This window comes from Spinacia oleracea, chromosome 4 (assembly GCF_020520425.1).
Source record: "Spinacia oleracea cultivar Varoflay chromosome 4, BTI_SOV_V1, whole genome shotgun sequence".
In the NCBI taxonomy this organism is placed as follows: domain Eukaryota; kingdom Viridiplantae; phylum Streptophyta; class Magnoliopsida; order Caryophyllales; family Amaranthaceae; genus Spinacia; species Spinacia oleracea.
Window position 1 is genome coordinate 29,550,216 of NC_079490.1, and position 22,410 is coordinate 29,572,625.

Consider the following 22,410-nt stretch of genomic DNA (forward strand, 5'->3'; position numbering starts at 1 on the left):
CAAATAAACAGATAATCATAGCCTATGATTCATCCGAGCACGGCCATGCATTTCACAGTTTCTAGCTCTCCGAGTGGCCTTGTACAACTTTTAAGCATCTCATCCCGATTTATGGGAGGACAATCCCAATCTTGCGATCTTGAGATTAGACTTCGTTTGATAGGTGATTACCTGAGCGTTTCCTTTATAGCCTCCTTTTACGGTGCGGCGGTTGGTCAACGTCAAAGCAACCAGTTCTCAAACAAGTAATCTCAAATCACTCAGGTATTGAGGATTTAGTGTCTAATAATTTTAATGAAATTTACTTATGACAGATTTTCATCTCTTACAGTAAAGTTTCATAGGTCTGTCCGATACTAGTCTTCCCAAAGTAAGTATCTATGCAAATGATTGCGACATTGCCATGTCCACATAGTTCAAGAAACAGAACTACTAGTCATCTTGCATTCTTATAATAGCTCTTTTTTTTTTTAATAGCACAAATATGTGATTAAAACGGGATTTGGCCATTAATCCGATGAATAAATTTGATTTTCGTTAAGATAAGTGTGATAATTTGTGAACTATAGACTATGTGTATGTGTTTTGTGACATGTGTTATGAAGCAATGATTTAATTTTTAAGTCATAAACTACATATAATTGATAAGGAAATGTCATAAGAAAATTTAGATAGAATATTTTATGAGAATTGAAGAATTGAAAACAATATTGGGAACTCTGATATTGACATTTGGGGTAATACGGTAATTCCCGAAAAACACATTCAAGCACCTAATTAATGAAATTAATTTTAATGGGAACTATTTGGGGAATACATGTGACATATTAGGGTATTAATCAAGGTATTCCAACCTCCTAATCACCCATTAAGTAAAGCTTAAACATAGATACTTCCAGCAGTATTCTGCAGCAGACCCACCTTGGGAAATGACCAAATTGACCCCCCTAAGAATGAGAAATTACAAAACTACCTACACCCACCCTTCCTATAAATACAGAGCAACCTCTCATAGTTTTCTCCACCCCAAAAAAGTCCAGAAACCCTCTGCCCAGAGCTCTTCCCTCCTCTCCTTCTGTCTCGCCAGTTCTGGCGTGTTCCAGGTGAGGTTTCACCTCCAATGTTCGTCCCTTTTCCTTCTGAATTTTTGCATGAAACTTTAGGAAATTATTCTTTACCTATTTGTGCAGATTGGGTAAGCAATCGTTTGTGGAAAAACCAAGGGAAACCAAGCCAACCGAAGCCAAACCCACCAGCTAAGGTAAATCTGCTAGGGCTGTAACTTGGGTTGAATTAGTACCTTATTCTTGGGATTTTTCTTGTCAAATTCTTATATTATGTTGGTATTGAATTAAGGGAAAGTGTTAGTGAAGAAATCTCTGATTCATGAGCCATAGTTGAGGAGATATCACCCCACAATTAAGGTACACAAAACAACCATCATAAGCTTCTTTTTAAAAGCTATGCTATTTGATATTTATGGATGATTTTTGGGTGAAACGAATTGTGTGAATTAAATATTGTTCTTGGTGATGAAATATACTTGGTTTCCTGTTTATTAAGTGGTTTTAGTTGCTGGTCAAGTCGTGATTGGTAGGTAGTCCAGCAGAATCCATCGAAACGAACCGTAGTTTCAATTGCAAAGTTTCCTTGTGTGATTTTCTTTTATAAACTGAATCAGTTGAATTATAGAACTTTGGGTGTAACCTTTTGTAGTCAAGATATTCATGTATTGACCTGTTTCCTTAGGGTTTAATTAGTTTTGAATAGAAAGGATTTAAATTTACACAAAAACCTCGGGAATTGCTCGTTTTCGCTTAAACTAAAAATCTTAAATTTCAAGCTCTTGTTTTGAAAAGAATTTGTGAATTTTGACAGCAATTATTTGAGAAACGAGATTTCAATGAAATATGAAGATAACCACTGCTAGTTCTTGATTTATTTATTTATAACTCGTGATGTAATTATGATATAAGCTTTTTGAAATGAGTTTTATGATTAAATTTATCAAGTTTGGTAACCAAAAGAAGAAAATAAGCTATTTGATCTTTTAAAAAGTCTAATTTTGAGCAACCCATTATATTATGTTGTCTTCCAAGATAATATCTATTGTCTATTCGTTATCGAGTTTTGAAGATCTATTAACTATGTTAATATATTCTATATTTCAAACTTTTGATTAAGAATTTATTTAATTGGAGGAGTCAATATAATTTCCTGTAAAGAGTATGTTCGTATTGAATGATTAAGATCAATTTTTTTTTTAGTGTGATATAATATAAACTATAAATATTTTGATACGATTAGATTGTGTATTTATACATCGTTTTATACTATATTTTAATGAGAATTATTTTTAAGATCTAAATTATAGTGTTGGGTATGTAACCACGTACGATCAAGATAAAATTAAGTTGACTAGTCTTAATTGAGCTATTAAGCTAACTTGGGTATAACCTATATGCATCTGGAGTTACTTATAAGGAAGATTTTGGGTTATTATACTTGGAGTTATGAAAGTTTCATAGTATAATAAGGGTTTGAGTTTATTATACTATTGTGACTAAAGGTTTGAGTAATTTGAAATGGTGATCTTTGTGCTACAAACTTAATATTTGCATTTTTGGGACCGAGTATATATCAATAGATTAATATTGAGTTTACTACTTTGTATTCGTGAGTATAATTCCTGACAAGCTTAAGGATTTCGGCTATATCTTGGATTTTAACTATATGCGAGTGCTTTCAAGCGAACCGAATGACATATAGGTGCTTAGGTTATCTTGTTTTCAAGATTTATGTATACAAAGTTTGTGAAAATCTTTGGATAAGCTATTATGATCTTTAAGCAAATCTTTTGAATGGATTTGTCAAATTGAATAAGTATCATTGTGACAATATTTTCAACTGTGTTTAATTGTGTTTAATTCAGATGTGACTTGGTTTGTGATACAAGCCTTTGAAGAATTATATTTATATATTTCTTAAATTTGTTAAATGAGTTTTAAAATGTGTTTTAGTGGGGAAGAAGCCATTAACAACGGCCATGAACAACACTTGTGTATTTGTGTGTGATCTGTGTAAATGCACATCTGTGCATCTGTGTAAATGTACATATGTACATCTGTGTGGGGACATGTCCTAAAAGTCTTGCAAGCATGTGTGAAAAGGTGGGTGACGACCCCTAAAAGTTTAGAGACAGTGGTTCTTCAACCCATCTCTATTCGTGTTCTCTTCCCCGATTTTTATATATGTTTAAAAGATAAAATGTGTTTAATTATTCTAGAAGTAACAATTATTGTTTAGCTTGTCAATGTGTGTGATTTGAAATGTAAATGATTTGCTAGAAAAAGCAAATATCTCTAAAATCTTTTCTTTTGTGCAAGCTTTGGATTATCAAGGATTTCTAAGAAATACATTTTATATATTACTATTTGATATTATTTTCAAAAATAAATTATCGTGAGCAATCCGTATTTGAGTTCGTTGTTCCAAAAAGGAATATACATGTGTGATTTGGATGTGAGCCTCAACATGAAGGTTTTCTTCATATTACATTGGGAAGTGAAGAATTAGTCTTGGTTATGTCGTGTTAATTGTTTAAGCTCGTGTAGACTTGAGATACGAGTTGAGAATATGTGATGGATTCATTCTCAAAGCATATGAGATTAGTTATATTGAAAAATGGATTTCACTACTACAAAAATGGGCAAAGAGACCCCTTAGAAAAGACCTCATGTTCGACATAACGGGTCTCTTCAATATAAGAGATCCATTATTATAGATAACGGCTCTCTTATTGCGCCAAATAGCCCATTTAAAATGAGAGGGAAAAAATAAGAGACCCGTTATCTTATTTAACGGGTCTCTAGTGCATAAATAAAATTATTTAATTAATATAATAAAAGAAACAAGAGACCTAGTACAGTAGTTGACGGCTCTCTACATTTCAAAGACCCACCACTCCCGTAAAATAATGTTTAAAAAAAAATTTAAAATTGCAAAAGACCTGTCATTTAAAACAACAGGTCTCTACTTTCTTCATGGCGCCAAACTTTTCGCCAAACTTTCGCCCAACTTTCACCCTAGTTATTTGCCTCTTCTTCTTCCCTGGACATACGAACAAGTAGGGCAACGAAACACACAAACCGAAATCACCACCACCGGCGAATCTATATACAACCGGAGAAATACGTGACGGTTGGCGACTTCAACCACCACCGGCGACCTCAACACAATCTCTAGCAATCTACGAATTCAGGTTTTTGTTCTCATCTCTCTTTAATTTTTTTTTTCGAATTTCTGAATTACGTGTGTGAATTTTGAATTCAATTTATAATTTCTTCTACAAGTTAGGTTCTGTTTCCTGAAATTTTCAGTTTCAATTTCATCGTTCTGTTTTTGCCCTGAATTTCTGAAATTTTATTGGTTTTCCAGTTCATGTTGAAAGTGTTTCGCCATGGTTGGTTGAATATTGTTTTTGTAGAGTTTCTTGGCATGAGTGACACACTGAATTGATCTTTGGTATTCATGGTGTGCGCCCAGTACAGAGTCTACAGACTCAATTTTTATTTAGGTTTTCTTATTTTGTAGTTTAAGTGTCAAGGCACACCTTCTGACCTTCTATCTTTGGTGTTCATGTTTCTATTTAAGTGTCAAGTTTTCTTATTTCTGAGTATCAAGTATCGAACCAGGGAACACAGTCCAATAGTCTGAGACGAACGTCGAGTCCAATAATCTTGGAACGTAGAGCATGATATCTTTAGGTTTTGGTTGCTTTCTTCTATCTGGTTGGTTTAGAGTGTTGCTGTATCTTTTTCTACTAATGATGAAATAATTTAACCATCTTTGAGGAATTAAAGAAAATCACAGATTAAAACATTTTTGTATGGATAGGGATAGATGTGCAAGTAGGAGTACACATTACCCTGTACACCTGGCAGAGTGTTGAATGGGGTAACATCTTTCTTTTTCTCCATTTTTGTCATTCGAAACTGTATGTGCTTGGAAATTCACTCTCATATTCCTTCTGTTGGCTTCCCTGGGTACCTTACTGTAAGTTGTCTAGTCTAGTCTGCTAAAAAAATTATATTCAAGTTTCTAGATTATTTTTTTAATAGCTAGTTTTACAGATTGTTTCTTATTAGTTGTTTGTGTTAATTTATGTGCCAAATTACTTTTAAAATTTATGTTGACCTAGTACGGTACAATAAGTGTATATTAGTGAAAGTCTAACATGCGTGACTATACTATACAATATGTTTTCATTTCCAATGGTTGGTGTGTAGAAAATAGAAATGGATCGAAGTTGGATTTCAACAAAAATTCCGAGTGACCCAGAATATCAAGTAGGTGTAAGGGAATTCATTAAGTTTGCTGTTAAGAATGGTGGAGGCCGCTCCAAGCTACGTTGTCCTTGTATCATGTGCCATAATTTCTTGCATAAGAGACCCGGAGAAATTCTTAATCATTTATCTAAATGGGCATTTGATAAAACATATACATGTTGGATTTGGCACGGCGAATGCAGGGACGAAACAACTGTCGGTAACTCTGAGGCTAATGTTTGTGAAGGTCATAATACGAATGAGGGAGATAGGTTAGAGGAAATGCTTCATCAAGTTGAGGAAGCTTTTGATGAAGACCCTTTCACATTTGAGAGCTTGCTAAATGACTCCGAAAAGCCTCTCTATGAAGGCTGCACTAAGTATACAAGGTTGTCTGCAATAATAAGGTTGTATAACGTGAAGGCGAGCCAGGGTTTGACTGATATAGACTTTAATTTGATACTGGAAGTGTTCAAAGATATGCTTCCAGATGATAATGTCCTTCCAAGTCGTACATATGAGGCAAAAAAGACATTAAGCCTTATGGGTTTACCTTATGAGAAAATTCATGCTTGCCCTAACGATTGCATGTTGTATAGAAATCAAAATGAGTCATTAGAGAGTTGCTCGGTTTGTAATGCCTCGAGGTACAAGAAAGAGGAAGGACGAGTCCCTGCTAAGGTATTATGGTATTTTCCAATAATACCGAGGTTTAAAAGGCTATTTTCTAATGCGAGAGATGCCGAGAAGTTGACATGGCATTTTGATAGTCGAGAAGATGATGGATTTCTTAGGCACCCCGCTGACTCACCACAATGGAGGTTTATTGATGGGAAATTCCCCGAGTTTGCCAAAGAAAAGCGTAATCTACGCCTTGCTTTGTCTACTGATGGGTTCAATCCATTTGGCTCCTTGAGTAGCACTTATAGTACTTGGCCTGTTGTTTTGATTACCTACAACTTATCTCCCACACTTTGCATGAAAAGAAGGTATATGATGTTATCATTGCTAATTTCTGGTCCAAGACAGCCTGGTAATGACATCGACGTGTATTTGGCTCCTCTGATCGACGATTTGAAGATGCTTTTGGAAACAGGTGTAGAAGTGTTTGATGCATATCGAAATGAGAAATTTAATTTGAAAGCAATGTTGTTCTGCACTATTCAAGATTTTCCGGCATATGGTAATTTGTCTGGGTATACAGTGAAAGGGAAGGCAGCATGCCCCTTATGTATGGAGCAATTTCCGGGACATTGGTTGAACGGATCAGGGAAGCATGTGTTTGATAGTCATCGTGTATTTCTGCCATGTGATCATCACTATCGTTACATGAAAAAGACCTTCAATGGGAAACAAGAATTTGGAGAGCGTCCAAAGATCATGTCAGGTGTAGAGGTGTTTGAGAAGATAAAAGATATCCAGATCACATTTGGGAAGAAACATCGAAATTTTCTTTCTAAGCAAGGGTTTAAGAAGTGTTCAAAATTGTGGAGCTTGCCATATTGGAGATTTCTTTTCGTGAGACATTCTCTTGATGTGATGCATATTGAGAAGAATGTGTGTGATAGTCTAATTGGTACATTATTGAACATCCCTGGGAAGACTAAAGATGGCCCGAAATCTAGAGCTGACTTAGAGACACTTGGGATCAGACAGGAACTCCATGTTGTTGAGAAGGAGAGTGGTCGAAAATACTTGCCTCCTGCTGCGTATACACTGTCTAGGAAAGAGAAAATCGAGTTATGTGAGAGCTTGGCAGGAGTTAAAGTGCCACAGGGGTATTCTTCTAACATTCGTAGCCTTGTAAACATGGATACCTTGAAGCTTGTGGGCCTTAAGTCTCATGATTGTCATGTCCTAATGCAACAATTATTACCCGTGGCTATTCGTTCAATTTTGCCTAAAAATGTTCGACATGCCATTATCAGACTTTGTTTGTTTTTTAATGCAATTTATAGTAAAGTCATTGATCCTAAAGATTTGAAAGCTTTGGAGGAAGATATTATTATAATTTTATGCCAATTAGAGATGTACTTTCCTCCATCGTTTTTCGATATCATGGTTCATTTGACGGTTCACCTAGTAAGAGAGATAAGATATTGTGGTCCTGTATATTTGAGAGTTCAATGGGCTTTTGAAAGGCAAATGAGAACGTACCAGGGATATGTTACAAATGCTTATCGGCCTGAGGGTTGTATTGCCGAAAAACTTTTCTACGGAGAAGTAGTCGCATATGTTAGTGAATTTATGGTAAATGCAATGAAGATAGGACTTCCTGTATCTCGGCATAGTGGAAGAATGGATGGTCATGGGACCCTAGGTCGTAAACAACTTGATATGTCTTATGAAAACTGGCACAAGGCACATTCATATATTCTGCATAATGAGGATGAAGTTGCACCATATGTCGAAAGACACATGAGACACTTGAGGAAGTACAATCCAAGGGCGAATCCGAAATCCTTAGCTGAAAAACAAAGCAAGTCATTCATTGTTTGGTTCAAAGATGAAGTAATCAGGGAACTTGAGGACCCTTCAGTAGTAGTTTCTGATCGAGTTAAGAGTTTAGCATTTGGACCCAACTTTAGTGCAACTTACTATTCTGGATATGTTATTAATGGCTGCACTTTTTACACCAGGTTTCAAGATGATATTAGTACTATGCAAAACAGTGGGGTTACTTTGGAATCTGAAGCTATTCATTTTGCTAGTGCGAAAGATAAGAATCCGGTTTGTGCTACAATGCGATACTATGGAGTCATTGAAGAGATTTGGGAGTTGCATTACTCTAAGTTTTCGATTCCTGTTTTCAAATGCCAATGGTTTGACAGTAACGGAGTTGTAGAAAGTAGCTTAGGGCAAATATTTGTCAATCTTAAAAAGACCGGTCACAAAGAGGATCCTTTTATATTAGCTAATCAAGCTAGGCAGATTTTTTATATGAATGACCCCTCTGATAAGAGAATGGCAGCAGTCATCACACCAAGGTCTCGAGTTGCCTTCTTTTCCATCGATGCCACTGGTGATTGTTTAGATGATACTATGTTGGAGGCTAGTTCTTTGGGAAGAAGAAATGTACAAGTTCGGGGTGATGATGATGATGATAATGCTGATGATTCCTCGATGTATGTGAGAGATGACCATAACGAGGGTACATGGGTTGAAGAACAAAAGAATAGCAAGGGAGTCAAGCTAAAGCGAAAGCGAAAGCGTTCTAATTAAAATGTAAATATCGTGTAGAATATGATTGTTTTTGCATAAAACTAACCAACTGGTTAGAATCTGATTGTGGCATAAAAGGACCAATTGATTGTTTTTGCATAAAACTAACCAACGTATTAGAATCTGATTGTCGCATAAAAGGACCAACCGATTGTTTTTGCATAAAACTAACTGATTAGAACCTGTTTTCCTTCCTTTTTTAAAATCTGATTGTTTTTGCATAAAACTAACCAACTGACTTTGATTTTCTGTAGGTTGATGGCCAGAAAGAAAAAGCAAGTAGGTCATGATGATGCAAGATTGGATCCTGAAAATTCTGAGAAAACGAGACGTGAGGATGAAAGGGGTCGTACTGTACTCAATCTGGTGGGAAAAGCTATAAGTGCTGGCACCAAACTCCGTTTAGAATGGCATCCAGTTAAAAGAATTCCTATTGGACATCACCGGTCTCATTTTTCCACCTACATTGGTGTAGTTGTGCGTGAAAGAGTAAACATCACCTATAAGGAGTGGTCTCACCTTCCAAAAGGACTCCTAGATGAATTGTATGATTCTATCACGGTAAGCAAACATACTCATCTTTTATCTTTTAGGAAAAATAATGCATAGAGCTCATTTATCGCTGGTGTGCCTGTCTTCCTTCTTTTCTTTTCTCTTTTTATTTTTCATTTGTCTTCTTTAAGCTGCTGCGTAGTCTGATGTTGTGGCAGTGACTTCTGGTTAGTCTGATGTTGTGGCAGTGGCTTCTGGTGGTCAGTAGTGATTGTTGTGCAGGGTGTTTTTGGCATTGTGATATATTTCTGTTGCTTTATTTTCTGTTGAAGTTTATGTGTTGTTTATGTGCTGCATGTTCATTTGTTTGCTGCTGCTGTATTGCTGCCCCAATTCAGATGTTAAACATATATAACTTATGATTTTGTGTCAATGTAGAGGGGTTTTTATGTCATTGAGAATCGCAAACGTTGGATTCTTTCAAAAGCTGCAAAGCAATGGAAAGCTTTCAAGACTAGATTAAGACTTCAATGGATGTATTTAGAAGATGGAACAATAAGACAACAACCACCATGGAAATATTCTTGGATAGTTAAAGCTGATTGGGATAAGTTCGTGGATTACTGCACTTCTGAGGAGTTCAAGGTAGTATTGTTGTAAATCTCTTAGAAGCGACATAATAAATGTTTAAATTATGTTGAAATTAATAGGCAGTTTACTTATGTTGCAATTTTTCATTTGTACTAACTTTATTTGTCAAAAAATTTGTAGTTATTGAGTGAAAATAATCGTGAGAGGGCAAAGAAGAAGACCTCAAAATATAGAGGAGGTCGACTTGGGTATCAACATTTTGAAGAACAGATAGTAAGATTTACTTATATTGTATATATTATTAAGGAATATAGTGTGTGATGTTCAAATTTCTCACTAGATACTAACAACATAAATCTAAATTGATTTTCTACAATATTAGGAACAAGATCTTGAAAAGTGGGGAGTCCATGTGTCACACGTGCCTCGACATTTGACTTGGATTAAAGCTCATTCTCGTCTCAAAAATGGAGCTGTAACTTTCGAAAATCCCACCGATCAAGAAATTTATGAATCAATAGTAAGATATTTACACAAGACTCTTCAAAAAACCTGCTTATTTTTCATTCAACTCCTGTGAATAAGTACCGCATCAATTCTCAAATTGCAGATGGCATTGGAGGCTCAAGTTCAAAGAGGTGAAATAGTTGCTAATGGTCGAGATGGTATCTTAGCAAGAGCATTGAATAAGCGGGAACATGGTGGTTCAGTGAGGGCCGTTGGATCAGGCATCACAAACAAAGAGTACTTTGGGTTTAACAAACCAACTGCACCTAGTCAATTGCATACTGAAATGAACAAGATGAGGTCAGAGATGGGAGTTATGCAAAATAATCAAAATATGTTTATGTCTTTCATGATGTCATGCTTAACCCAGGAGCAATTGAGGTCGTTCGTGGCCACTTGTGGTCAATTTGGTAGTTTTGGTGGGCATAATGGTCAGTTTGGTGGTTTAGGTGGGCAGGCGGGTCAGCTTGGTGGTTTAGGTGGGCAGGCAGGTCAGTTTGGTGGTTTAGGTGGACAGGCAGGTCAGTTTGGTGGTTTTGTTGGACAGGCTGGTGGTGTAGGTGGGCAGGCGAGTCAGTTTGGTGGTTTTGTTGGACAGGCTGGTGGTTTTGGTGGGCAAGCTCAGGTTAGTACAGGTGGCAAAGGGTCTGGCCAGGCTGTTTCTGGTGGTGTTCGCAATGGGTCTGATGGTGTTTATGGCGATGGGTCTGGTGGTTTTGGTGTCAATGGGTCTGGTGTTCGTGGTGGGAATATGATAACTACTACCCTGTTAAACAACTCAATTGATCATGGATTGCTCAATATTCCATTTACACAACTGCTAACCGAAGGTATTGGAGAACAAGGCAACGAAGGTCATCAGTATACCCATATTTCTTCAGAGGCTCGATCTCAGCATGATGCGTACATTGCATATGGTTCTGAAACAGAAGCTCAGAAAACGAGAAATCCTTCTATGCATCAAGAGCATCAGGTTCAAACTGAGGTCGAGGTGTACCATGTTTCTTTGCCTCACGCAGACCCTACTAATCAACATGAGGGTGTAACAAGCCATGCACAGCAGAGTAATCATTTGGATATCACAAGTAAACATACTTTTCCTGAGGTATTTAGCATTTAAAATTTTATTCCGTCAAAGTGATATCCTTCAATATGTATTTGTATAGTATACGCTCACGAAATTTGATTATGTTCCATAACTTGTATTCATAGGGCTGGAGTGATTGTTGTTTGGCTATTGAAGGCGGCGACGAAGGGCTTGTAATAGTTGCTAATGGACAGGTCTACGTACAAAAGACAACAGAAGTGATCAATAATCATGGACTATCAACGCCACCTGGTCACTATCGAGTCAGTATCACAGAAGATATTGTGCCACATGCTAGCTTGCCATGTCCAAACGACGAATTACAGTATGTCTGTGAAGCTAAGAACAGTTATACATCTTGGCCAATTCACTTGATTCTTCCAAAAAAGGTATTATCATTAAAATTTGATTTTTTCGGAGAATTCGGATTAGATTATCTAGATATGCTACTGTTGGGATTAGATTATAATTGATATGAACTGTTGGGATTTTATGCTGTTCTGCCTTGTAAAATCTGTGTTCTTGTGAAATCAAGTCTGAGTTTCTGATGTACAAGTAACCATGGTTTGTTGCAACATAGATCATATCCTTGCGGGCGAATTTCAAACAGCATACATATTCACTCTTGCTGCACCAGAAAGAATAAAAATTCAAGAATACATTGAACAGTTCTAAATGAATGAGAAAGTAACAAGAATGAATGGCAGTTTTCGGTCATTTTTTATAACTAAATCCAGCTACTAATTAGTAATTATCTCAGTTTTGGAGCAAGTCTTCTAAGTTGGTCTGGAACTGACAAGGGAGGAGGGGAGGATACAACCCCAAAAAAGTTTTAAAAAAAAAAGTAAAGTGAACTCTGCCTCTCTTCCCTCGCCCTGATCTACCGCCATTACAGTGCTACCCAAAATTCTCCTCTTCTTAGTTGGTAAGGAGTCTTAGTGAAACATGATTCGCCAAGAAAAAAGAGTTATAAGATAACTTGGTTACTTGGTTTCAGATATCTTAATTAGTCATCTAGGTTTTTTATTCAGAAGAGTTTTAATATTGCAGCCAACCTCTAATCCGATTCTCCATGGTATAAACTCATCTCATAAACTTATCTTAGTTTGGAAAATGACTGAACTGCATATATAGCAGTACAGATTTGACAAAACCAGTACACAACACTGAAAAAATTGAACTCATTTCTACCAACAGTTACCTCTGATCTGTATTTTGTAAATTCTCGGATTATTTTGAAATTTTGTAAATTCTTGGATTATCATTTGATGTATGTTGTTCATATGAAAAAGGCCAACGCGCACCCGGAAAATGAGGTGACCACTCCGTCCCCACGATCGACATCATCCCAAGGATCAACTACTCACAAGTATGTTATCACTGCCGATGATCTTGAAAAGGTATCTACTAGATGGTTGCAAATTTTGAAAGATCAAGCTATGGGAATGAGAAAGAAAGGTGAAACCATCTCCTTCAGTATCCCAAAAGGTGTATTTTTTAATGAACAACCGTTATATGTTTTGCTTGACTATGAGGACATGCTTGATTGGTGTTTCCAAAAATCGATTGGAGCAGCCCACTTGAATATTTTCATGAAGTAAGTACTTGTCCTTTTTTAATTCTCTAATTAACATTTAGAGTTTCTTTGTTCATTAACTTGTTTCATGTCCTACTTTTTATGGGATAAGGAACTTGAAAGAAAGATGTCAAGACGAAGGAATTTTGGGTATGTATGGATTTTGCGATAGTAATGTTCTATCTCCGTTGAATCCAACAGTGGAAGAGGCAGATCGGTGTGAATATTTAGTTCGTGCCTTTGGGTGCAACAAGGGAAAGAATCGTAATCAACTATTCTTTGCACCTTATAATGAGAAGTAGGTGCAATGCGTATTTTCTAATTTTATTTTCTTTTGATTCTGAAGATAGTTAAAGTTGTCTTTATTCTATTAATATGCTATTATTTTCTCTTATAATTTGTGTATATAGTCAGAACTGGATGTTAGCAGCCATTAGCCCTTGGAATGCTGTAGTGTATTGGTTGGATCCGGCTGGAGCAGGAAAGGAGATCCCTGAGTTCATTAAAAGAGACATCAATGAGTATGTGTTAACCATACTTGTCAATTTTCCTTGTCAATTTTCCTTAGCCTCCTGTTTCTTCATAATGGATATCCATTAATATCGAAAAAGAAGCTCATTGAGCTATCATTTTTTTTACGCAGGGGAATTAGAAGATTTAGCATTCTCTATCGAAAGGATATTAAGAAAGTAAAAAGGAATCCAAAAATTGGGTGGATGCAACCAGAGGTATTTCATCTGTGTTCTCTATAATACTATGATGTAGTACATTAATACAATAACTTAACTTACCTGATGTATTACTGTATTTCTTTTATTCCTTATATTGTAGTGTCCTCGTCAACCTCAAAACAGCAATGACTCCGGATACTATGTGTGCCGTTATATGATCAAGATTTTAGAAAAAAGAGTTCTATGGGTGCCCGACCAGGTATCATTTCCTATCATTGCTATTACTTGTGAGTTTGAAGTAAAAATGACTAACAGCTCTAAACTAGCTTTAGACTGCTATAGTAGCAAGCATACAAGATAGCATTATGGCGAAAACAACATCTAAAATCACCTGTCCTTAATTATTCGGATTCCCATACCTTGATTTGCTGCTAAGCCTGCTGTGTCCAGTCTGATTACCTGAAGGAACAATAATTAGATCATGCAGGTACAAAACAATGCAGAGTTTAGGAAATTTTAATGTATCCCAAACTCACCAACTTAGTATGCGTAAAAGGGAACTTCAGATTAGTAACCCTTCTTTTTTCCCCTTAATCTGTCATATTAGTAACCTCCTCTGTGCATTCTATATCAGCCCTAAGGAAAGACAGATGAAATACCTCTCAAATTCAATGGATTTTTACACATTTATTCTCAGATGCCTAAATCTAAATCTATCCTTTATTTTATTTGGAAATTTACTTACTCCGTACTAGATGGCTATCCTTACAAAGTTACAAATAGATATAAAGGTAAAACCGTTCTCTGTTGCTTCAATTTCCAATCACAGTTAGCTTTTACAGAGCTGTAAATAATAGGATACCAGAGAAAAGAAGAGAACTAGAAATGTGCTGGGATCAATTAGGTTGAGAACTCTGATTACAGAGCGGACAAGCAAAAGAGATCAGACAAAACGCAGATTAACAGTTGATTAATAGTGTCAATGATTGAGGGTTTTGAAACTCAAGCGCGCATTGACTAATACTGTATAGAAGTGGTTTATTACAAAACAAACTTCTGAGATTAATATCAAACGCAAAATCATTATCCGATTGACATATACGTATCTAATCAAACCCAAAAAAGCAAAAGATGTATGATTAAGGACCTTAGATACTTTTTTCTTATATATAGTCAGGAGCAGTCCAGATAAACATTTCCTGATCTAAGCTCGAGCAAGAGCCTAGCATTCGAGCAAAAAAATTTGCTGTGAACATCTTGCAGTCTGCAAACTCTGTCCTGGCTGGTAAAGTCAGGTAGTTAGTTAGTTTCATAGATCATTTCAGTACAGCTGGTAAAGTCAGTTAGTTAGTTATTTCATATATCATTTCAGTACATCTGGTGTTTTTGCTTTGAGGTAAGATGTTTTGTCTGTCCAGATTTGGGCAAGTCACTGTTTGTTGTCTTTCCATTTTTACTCTCTATTCTGGGAACATCACTAAAGTGTGTTGTGGGATGCCCCAGGTTAAAATTTTGGTAGGAGTTTAGAGACGAATTTAAATTATACTCTTTAATCGTATTTTCTGAAGGATCGTGTCACCTTGTTGGCATATTTGCTGATTATTCTGGCATGATTTTAGTTTTGCTTGTAAATCTGCATTTCTGCATCTGGTATTTGCCCGTGAGCCGAACTATTGGCAGATGGATTGGTTAGGCTTAGAACCTGGTATCTTTTGTTTAATCTCAAATTGGTATTAGTTAGTATTTGTAACTGGAAGACTATTTATTCTTTGACCTCTATACCATTTCCTGAACTGCACCATTTACCTTGTTTATGCCATTTATTTCCAATTTTAGATTTTCATTTAGCTTAACCTGCCTAATATAGTTACTTGTACCATTCCATTATCATTACCTAAGAAGTGTAGCTGGGCAGGTCTTAGCTAGTTAGATTGCCTTGATATAGTACCTTCGTACTTACATTCATACACGATAAAGAATACTAGGCTTCTGTTATGAATTGTTGTAGCAGTTTCATTTTCTTTCCTATAATGAACTATGCATTTGCTACAACTATGCGTTTACTAAAATACTAATTATGTTACTTATTTACAGTTTTCTCACGAAACCTATTCATCGGAAAATGTTGATGAAGTTAGAGACATGTGGGTCGAGTATTTTCTCAAGCCAGAAGCAAATGAAGAAAACAAAGATGATGGTATAGAAATAACTCCGTGAGTTTTGATTGGCAAATCGGTGTAAATATATGATTAGATTTTAGAACGTACGTTTTGTTTTACGTTTTTAATTTGGAAATTACAAATTAATGTAAAGTTGCGTTTTGAGCATTACTTTTGGTAAATATATTTTTTTGGTAATATGGACTATTAAGAAATGTTTATTGAATTATTATAAAATATTACAGCAGCAGGTGGTTTAATACAATCGGTGAATGAAAAATTACAGGTTATTAGCATGCAAAGATTACAGCAGGTTTACAAATTACAATTGTTGAATTATTAAAAAAATATTACAGCAGCAGGTACTGAATTAACATTTTTTTTTTTAAAAAAAATACATGAAAAGAGACCCGTTATTCGTAAAAAGGGCTCTTTAGGTATAATACTAAAAAGTTCAAAGAGACCCCATATCTTACATATGGGGTCTGAGGTTATTAGAAAAGAAATTAATAAAAAAATCAAAGAGACCCCATATCTTACATATGGGGTCTGAGGTTATTAAAAAATAAATTAATAAAAAAATCAAAGAGACCCCATATCTTACATATGGGGTCTGAATATTTTTAATAAACAGACCCCATATCTTACATATGGGGTCTCTTTCTCTTCTAAAATATTTTCCTAAAGGCCTACGTAAGAGACCCCTTTTCTTACATGAAGGGTCTCCAACTTTTAACAAACAGACCCCATTTCTAAGAGGGGGTCTCTTTTAAAAAGAGACCCCCCCATCTAGAGACCCCCTTAGAGGAGGTATCTTATGCCGTTTTGGACGGGTCTCTTTGCCCATTTTTGTAGTAGTGTTTGAAAACTTCTGAAAATATAAATCGTACGATCTTTGGAAAACACTTGGTGACTAAGTGCAACCTTTGCTTGATTTATTTATCAACTATAACATCAAAGTTGTGTTCAATGTTTCATGTGCTTTAAATTATTGCAATTTGATTACTGAGTTTAATTTGAATATGATTTGATTCATATTGAATCGGTTTTATCTTTAAAAATAAATAAATCACGAAATTATATTTTTAAACCACTAAAATGAGTTTCAGGTTGGGCAATGTGTACTCGATTTCCCTGACTTTGTTCTTTGAACCTGTCCTGGTGGGGACAGAGTCCTTTTTAGTAATTTTGCAGGTATTGTGTAAGCTCGGATGTGGATTACAGATGTGATTGAGGAAGGAATAATTTTGCTGAAATGTTTTGAGGCCATCAAAGATTATGATAGGTTAAGATCTCTTGTGTATTTATATTTGATTATAAGGGATAATTCAGGTTTTATTTTGTAAATTTGATTCTAAGTGTAATTAGTGAGAAATAAGTAATTCTAAATAAGCAGCTCAAAAGTGTGGGCTGTTACAATTCTAGTCGTCTAACATTTTCTATGCGTCCATCTTTATAGAAAACTCCGACCAGGGACCATTTTCAACTTTTGACATTCAAGTTCACTTGATAGACATTTCTTAGTCACAGGATTGGTCCTAACAGTCTATCTTGAATATTTCGTCAAATTGAAGGGACTCATCATTTAATACTAAACCAAGATTAAATGGAATATGAAAATACATTTCATATATGATAAATGTTCAACCCCAATGTTTTACAACCATGGGCCTCAAACCCATCTTTAAAACAGTTCATGGAATTCAAAGCTATGCTTGATTTCCAGTGCCACAATGTGAGTGTTGTTTCTCACTTGTTGCATAGGTTTAGTTATCATGCTTTGCCAATCTTAATATCCTTTTCATCGAATGTTCTTCGAGATAGATGATAAGATCTTTTGAGTATGTTTATTTTGTGATCTAGTCTTTTCTTGCTTCAAGAGTGGTTCTACGCATTTTTCAATGAAGAACCATCAAGCCAGCAGACATGTGATCTACCCAAGTTCAGTGAAGAACTCTTTAACATAAACAACCCTGTTTTATTGCTTCTTAGGCAATAAGTACTTTTACTTCAACTTTATAGGTTGCTAGTGATGCTTTGTTTGGGATTACTTATCCAAGCAGTTCACAGATATGTGGAATACTTTCCAGCTGTATTTTAGAACATAGAAATTAATATTTTAATATCCCACGCAACAACTCATGGTCTCCAATCCATGTTGCCATTTCAAAACACGATGCTCTATAGCTCGTCCTTATCAATGGTTAACTCCAAAGGGTCTTGCTTGATCCTTTGCCAGTGTTTATGCGTGTAGCATCAATATTTAGCATATCTTTATTTCCTTGAATCAAGACCTATTCCTATGTACCTTTTCAAGTACCATAAGTATTCTTGATCTCAATCTAGTTGATCTTCACTTAGATCAATAGAGATTGGTATATGTTCGTCATGCCTAAAGTCATACGATACGTTTTTGGCGATCCTCATATTATATCATACATGATAAATTCTTTTGCAGAATAATTCCCAATTGAATTCTATTCATGTAACTTTATCTCATCTAGTTTCAGTAGATACTAAATCCAGCTAAATTCTTTGACATATTAATATAGGTTAAGAATCTTACTTAGATCCTTTGATGTTTAACTTAGTAAATGCTTATACATAGTTCAAACATTCTTTACTTAGATTTATTCACATGGGTCGAATATCTCCAATGGAGTCTTTCGTGGTTGATTTAGTAAATGCCATTACTTAATCCAAAACATTAATATAAGATCTTTGTAAATAGATCTTAATACCCAGTATGTACTAAGTTTCGCCTTGGTCCATCATTGATGAATAATTTCAAGTCTAAGTCATTAGCATTTGAATGTTATTTCACAATAGAGAGATATGTGTGTGATACACATAGGACCAATTAAGTTTTTATGTACTCCCACTAAACTTCTTATACATCTATAAGAATCATGTACATTTTATGAAACTAAAATGCTTATTAGCTTCACTAAAATACAGTTCCAATTTCCAATTGCTTGCTTAAATCTGTACTTAGATTTCATAAGCTAGCATTCCTTTTCAAGCATTTATTTGGATCCACAAATCCTATGACATGCCATGTACATAGTTTTCTTCCAACATTTGATTGAGGAATACGTTTTGTCATCCAATTGCCATATGTACCAATATGCAATCATTGCTTGAATTATAGACTTAAGCATTACGATTTTGCATGAGGCTTCAACACAATCTACGTCGTGAATTTGCTTGTAACCTTTAGCAACTAATCTAGCTTTGTGTGTGAACACAATTCCATGTTTGATGGTTTTTATCCTTAAAACAAACTTGCAACCAATAGGTGTGAAACTATTCTTGCAAATCAACAAAATTTCAATTTTGTCATCAAAACATTGAGTATGTTTTATGGCCTCTAACCATTTAAAACATTTGAGTCTATATATGGCCTCTAACCTTTTTAGGGAATCTGGGTTTCGTCATAGCTTTCTCACAGGTCACAAACTCACGATAATAGTTTGACTGCAAGTTGTAGGTTTCTTCACTATCTAATAAAAGAATCGCATAGCTTCAGTGACCTGAACTCCATGTTTCTTCATGGGTATAGAACATCAAACAATAGAATATCAATAGCCACTTGAAATTCCTTTGAATATTTGTTCTCCTTGAAGCACTTGTAAAGTCTTCTAAGAGATGTCTATTCTTTAAAAGCACTTCTAAAGTCCTTAAAGAATAAGTTCGGATTTTCTGAAGCACTTCGAAAAGCCTCCGGAATGTCCGTTTATGTTTGTTGTTCGCCTCGAAGACTTTCGAGGTCTATTTTCTCCCACTTGTCATTTTGGAAAGAATCTCCAAAAGGACATTATTTCGAGCAAACAAACATTATGTTCTCAAAAATTCGTGGTAGAAACAATACCCTTGTGTCTCATTTGAATAAATCACAATGAAACATATATCTATACTTGGGCCTTAGTTTGTTGAATAACAAACACTAAGCTCCCACTGAGTTTAGCAACTCTTTAGATATATATAATTGAAAAGATATCCTGAAATTACTTTTCAATAGCTTTGACGAATTTGGTTTAGTTTGGTGGTAGTTGAGCATTTTGTTTTAGAAATTATAGGAAAAGTCTTTATGATTCATCATTGATCGCATCAAGTACTAATTGACTTCGATCATTCCACTTAGATATGCCATATCTCATGGAGCTAGATTGTGAAATTACAACACACAATCATTGATGATCATTTTTGGTCTCAAGCAATCATTAACATGATCTATCCTAGATCTTTATGATTTCTTACCAAGTGGGATTTATACTTCTGAATCTTTGAACTAGCCAAACAGATTCAAACTTATATCACATTGAGTAAATAAACCTATATTCACTCAAATCTGTGTGAAATAATAAAGTCATAAAACCTTTCTTTAGCTTTGAACTCTATTGTCTAGGCGTTCTAACAATAGTTCATATCTTTTGTTACTTTCAACAAGTAAGACTAGTTGTCTTAAATTGATTTAGAAATCAATGAACTTTCAAAATTCCATCAAAATAGAGCTTTTGAATGTTAACTTGTTGATATGGTCTAAGCAACAATGCTAAAGGTTAGTGGAACTCAAATCAAGAGATTGATTTGAACCTAGTAAAGTTTTATTGTTAAAGATTTGTTTGTTTTAATCAAGCATATTGACTCAACCCGTAAATGACCATTTCATTCAAATAAACAAACAAACATTGTTTTTGTTCTTCTGAATGTGAGTCTTTTTGTGTTTGAAAACAGAATTTTAGGTATGTTGATTATGGAACAAAATAGCCATTAAGTTCCAGCCTTTGAAAGGACTTAAAACAAACCAGATGACCCTACAACTAATGTAGCATTGCCATGCTTCATTTCCCACTTGTAGGCCATTAGTGTAGCCTAGCTTCCATTGTTTGAGTTATTACCGAAGTAAGAACCTCAAGCGGTATATGATACCAAGCAAGTTTGATTGCTAGGTCACTTTTCTTTAAACATAAACTTTAAGGTAGAAACGGAACTGTAAATTCCTTTCATTTGTTCCTTGTTTTCCTATTTCTTGTACCCTTTCTTATAGCCTTAAGAATTGAATTCTCTAGTGTTGACTTTTATACTTTGTTTAGACATGTCCAATGTCACTCCAACAAAGTTCTTAACATTTTATTTATGTTGAATGTTTTGCTTCAACTAGATGATCTTACCAGAAGCTTCTAAAGTTCCCTAAGCATCAATCTATTCGAATGTCTAGGGACTAGACTCATTCGAGAATTAAATGGACAAAGATATTAGGTTGTTAACCATTGGTAAAGCTGAGCATTTAAACTCAATGCTTTATGATCTCAAAACTACATTGTATTTTGAATTCACAAGCACCAATCGGTTTGCCATTCGACTTTGATACTCGAAAACAACCATAAAAGTCGCTAAAAGAAACGTACATTTTAAATTGCTCACATCTCTCATTTCCGTGAATCGTTCTTGGATTCACTACCAATTGAGGAAATTTACTGTTACCTTTCTAATAGGATTTACTGCAGTGCAAGATATTTAATTATAAACAATAATTAAAACATACATTGAAGCATGCAAAGTCTAAACATTTATCATGAGTAATAACTTGAAAATTAAAGCAATCATGCAATTCAAACAAGTTATTTGCATTTTATTCGATTTTGTTGTTCCGGCAGGTGTAAATAAAATGATTCCAAGACCCTAAAACCATTGAAGAATTAAGCACATTATGTATTTTGACTCAATTCTAAAACATTTTAGGTAAGCAAAAACCTTTTGCTAATAGTCTAGAAACTACTCTTGGTTGATAGGTACGTCTAAGAACTTATTAGGTAAACCTATCGATTTTTCCACGAAATAAAAGGACTCCTTACTTATATCGTTGAGTTTCACCTAAACTAACATGTACTCACAATTATTTGTGTACCTTACCCCTTTAGGACCAATAAGTAACACCTCGCTGAGCGAAAACTATTACTAGATTGATGTAAAGGATATCCAAGCAAGTGTTTATTTTGGCATGGCACCTTTTAACTCAATTTTTAAGTTTAGAACTTAAGGCTCTTACTATGTTGGTTAGATTTTAAGTGAACTAAAATCCTTAATCATGCAACATAATCAAGCCACAATCTCATGCATAATTAAGACATATTTAAAGCAATAAATAACTTAAAGCATGCATAAGATAAATGTGATCTAGTATGGCCCGACTTCATCTTGAAGCTTCAACTTCAAAGTCCGTCTCGAAAATGGTAACTTCGTCTTGAATTTCACCGTGGGAGGCGCCATTTTCTTCAAATAGGATAAGCTATAATTAAACTAATTACAACTATTTGATGGTACGCAGACCATATTTAAATTGAAAAACAAATTTGGTGCATTAGACCAATTACATTCAAATTAATGGTACGCAGACCATATTTTCTATCCTATTTGGGCCATACTAGTCACTCCATAACCTGCAAAACAGTACATATACAATATATACCATTCACCAATTCATTATCATGAATGGCCCACATAGCTGGTTAGTAAAACATGTTATGCATTACATAAATATTTGCAGCAATTAATTAAGGGCACCAATAATCTACCAATTATTCAGTCCTTATTAATTCTAATCAAGTTGTTTAACCTTAAAGGATTTGTAGACCTAATCAAGAGTTTATGACTAAAAATGCTCCCACTTAAACCAATAAATTCATATGCTTTACTAATTTTAAACATAAAAATGTATTTCTAGTCTAACCGGAAATATACAAATTTAATTAAAATTTAAAGCTCATATAAATTT

The 22,410-nt window shown here is 34.9% G+C and overlaps 1 protein-coding gene and 1 long non-coding RNA gene across 2 annotated transcripts; both read left to right on the forward strand.

Moving 5' to 3' along the window:
• The first annotated feature begins 1,036 nt into the window (after positions 1-1,036).
• On the forward strand, positions 1,037-1,391 carry LOC130459282 (uncharacterized). The gene is made up of 3 exons (XR_008918562.1): positions 1,037-1,103; positions 1,191-1,261; positions 1,357-1,391. It is a non-coding gene; the product is annotated as an uncharacterized lncRNA (long non-coding RNA).
• A 3,906-nt stretch (positions 1,392-5,297) lies between these two features.
• Positions 5,298-8,549, forward strand: LOC130471424 (uncharacterized). The gene has a single exon (XM_056841542.1). It carries the CDS (start codon positions 5,298-5,300, stop codon positions 8,547-8,549), a length of 3,252 nt encoding a protein of 1,083 aa, XP_056697520.1.
• The last annotated feature ends 13,861 nt before the right edge of the window (positions 8,550-22,410 follow it).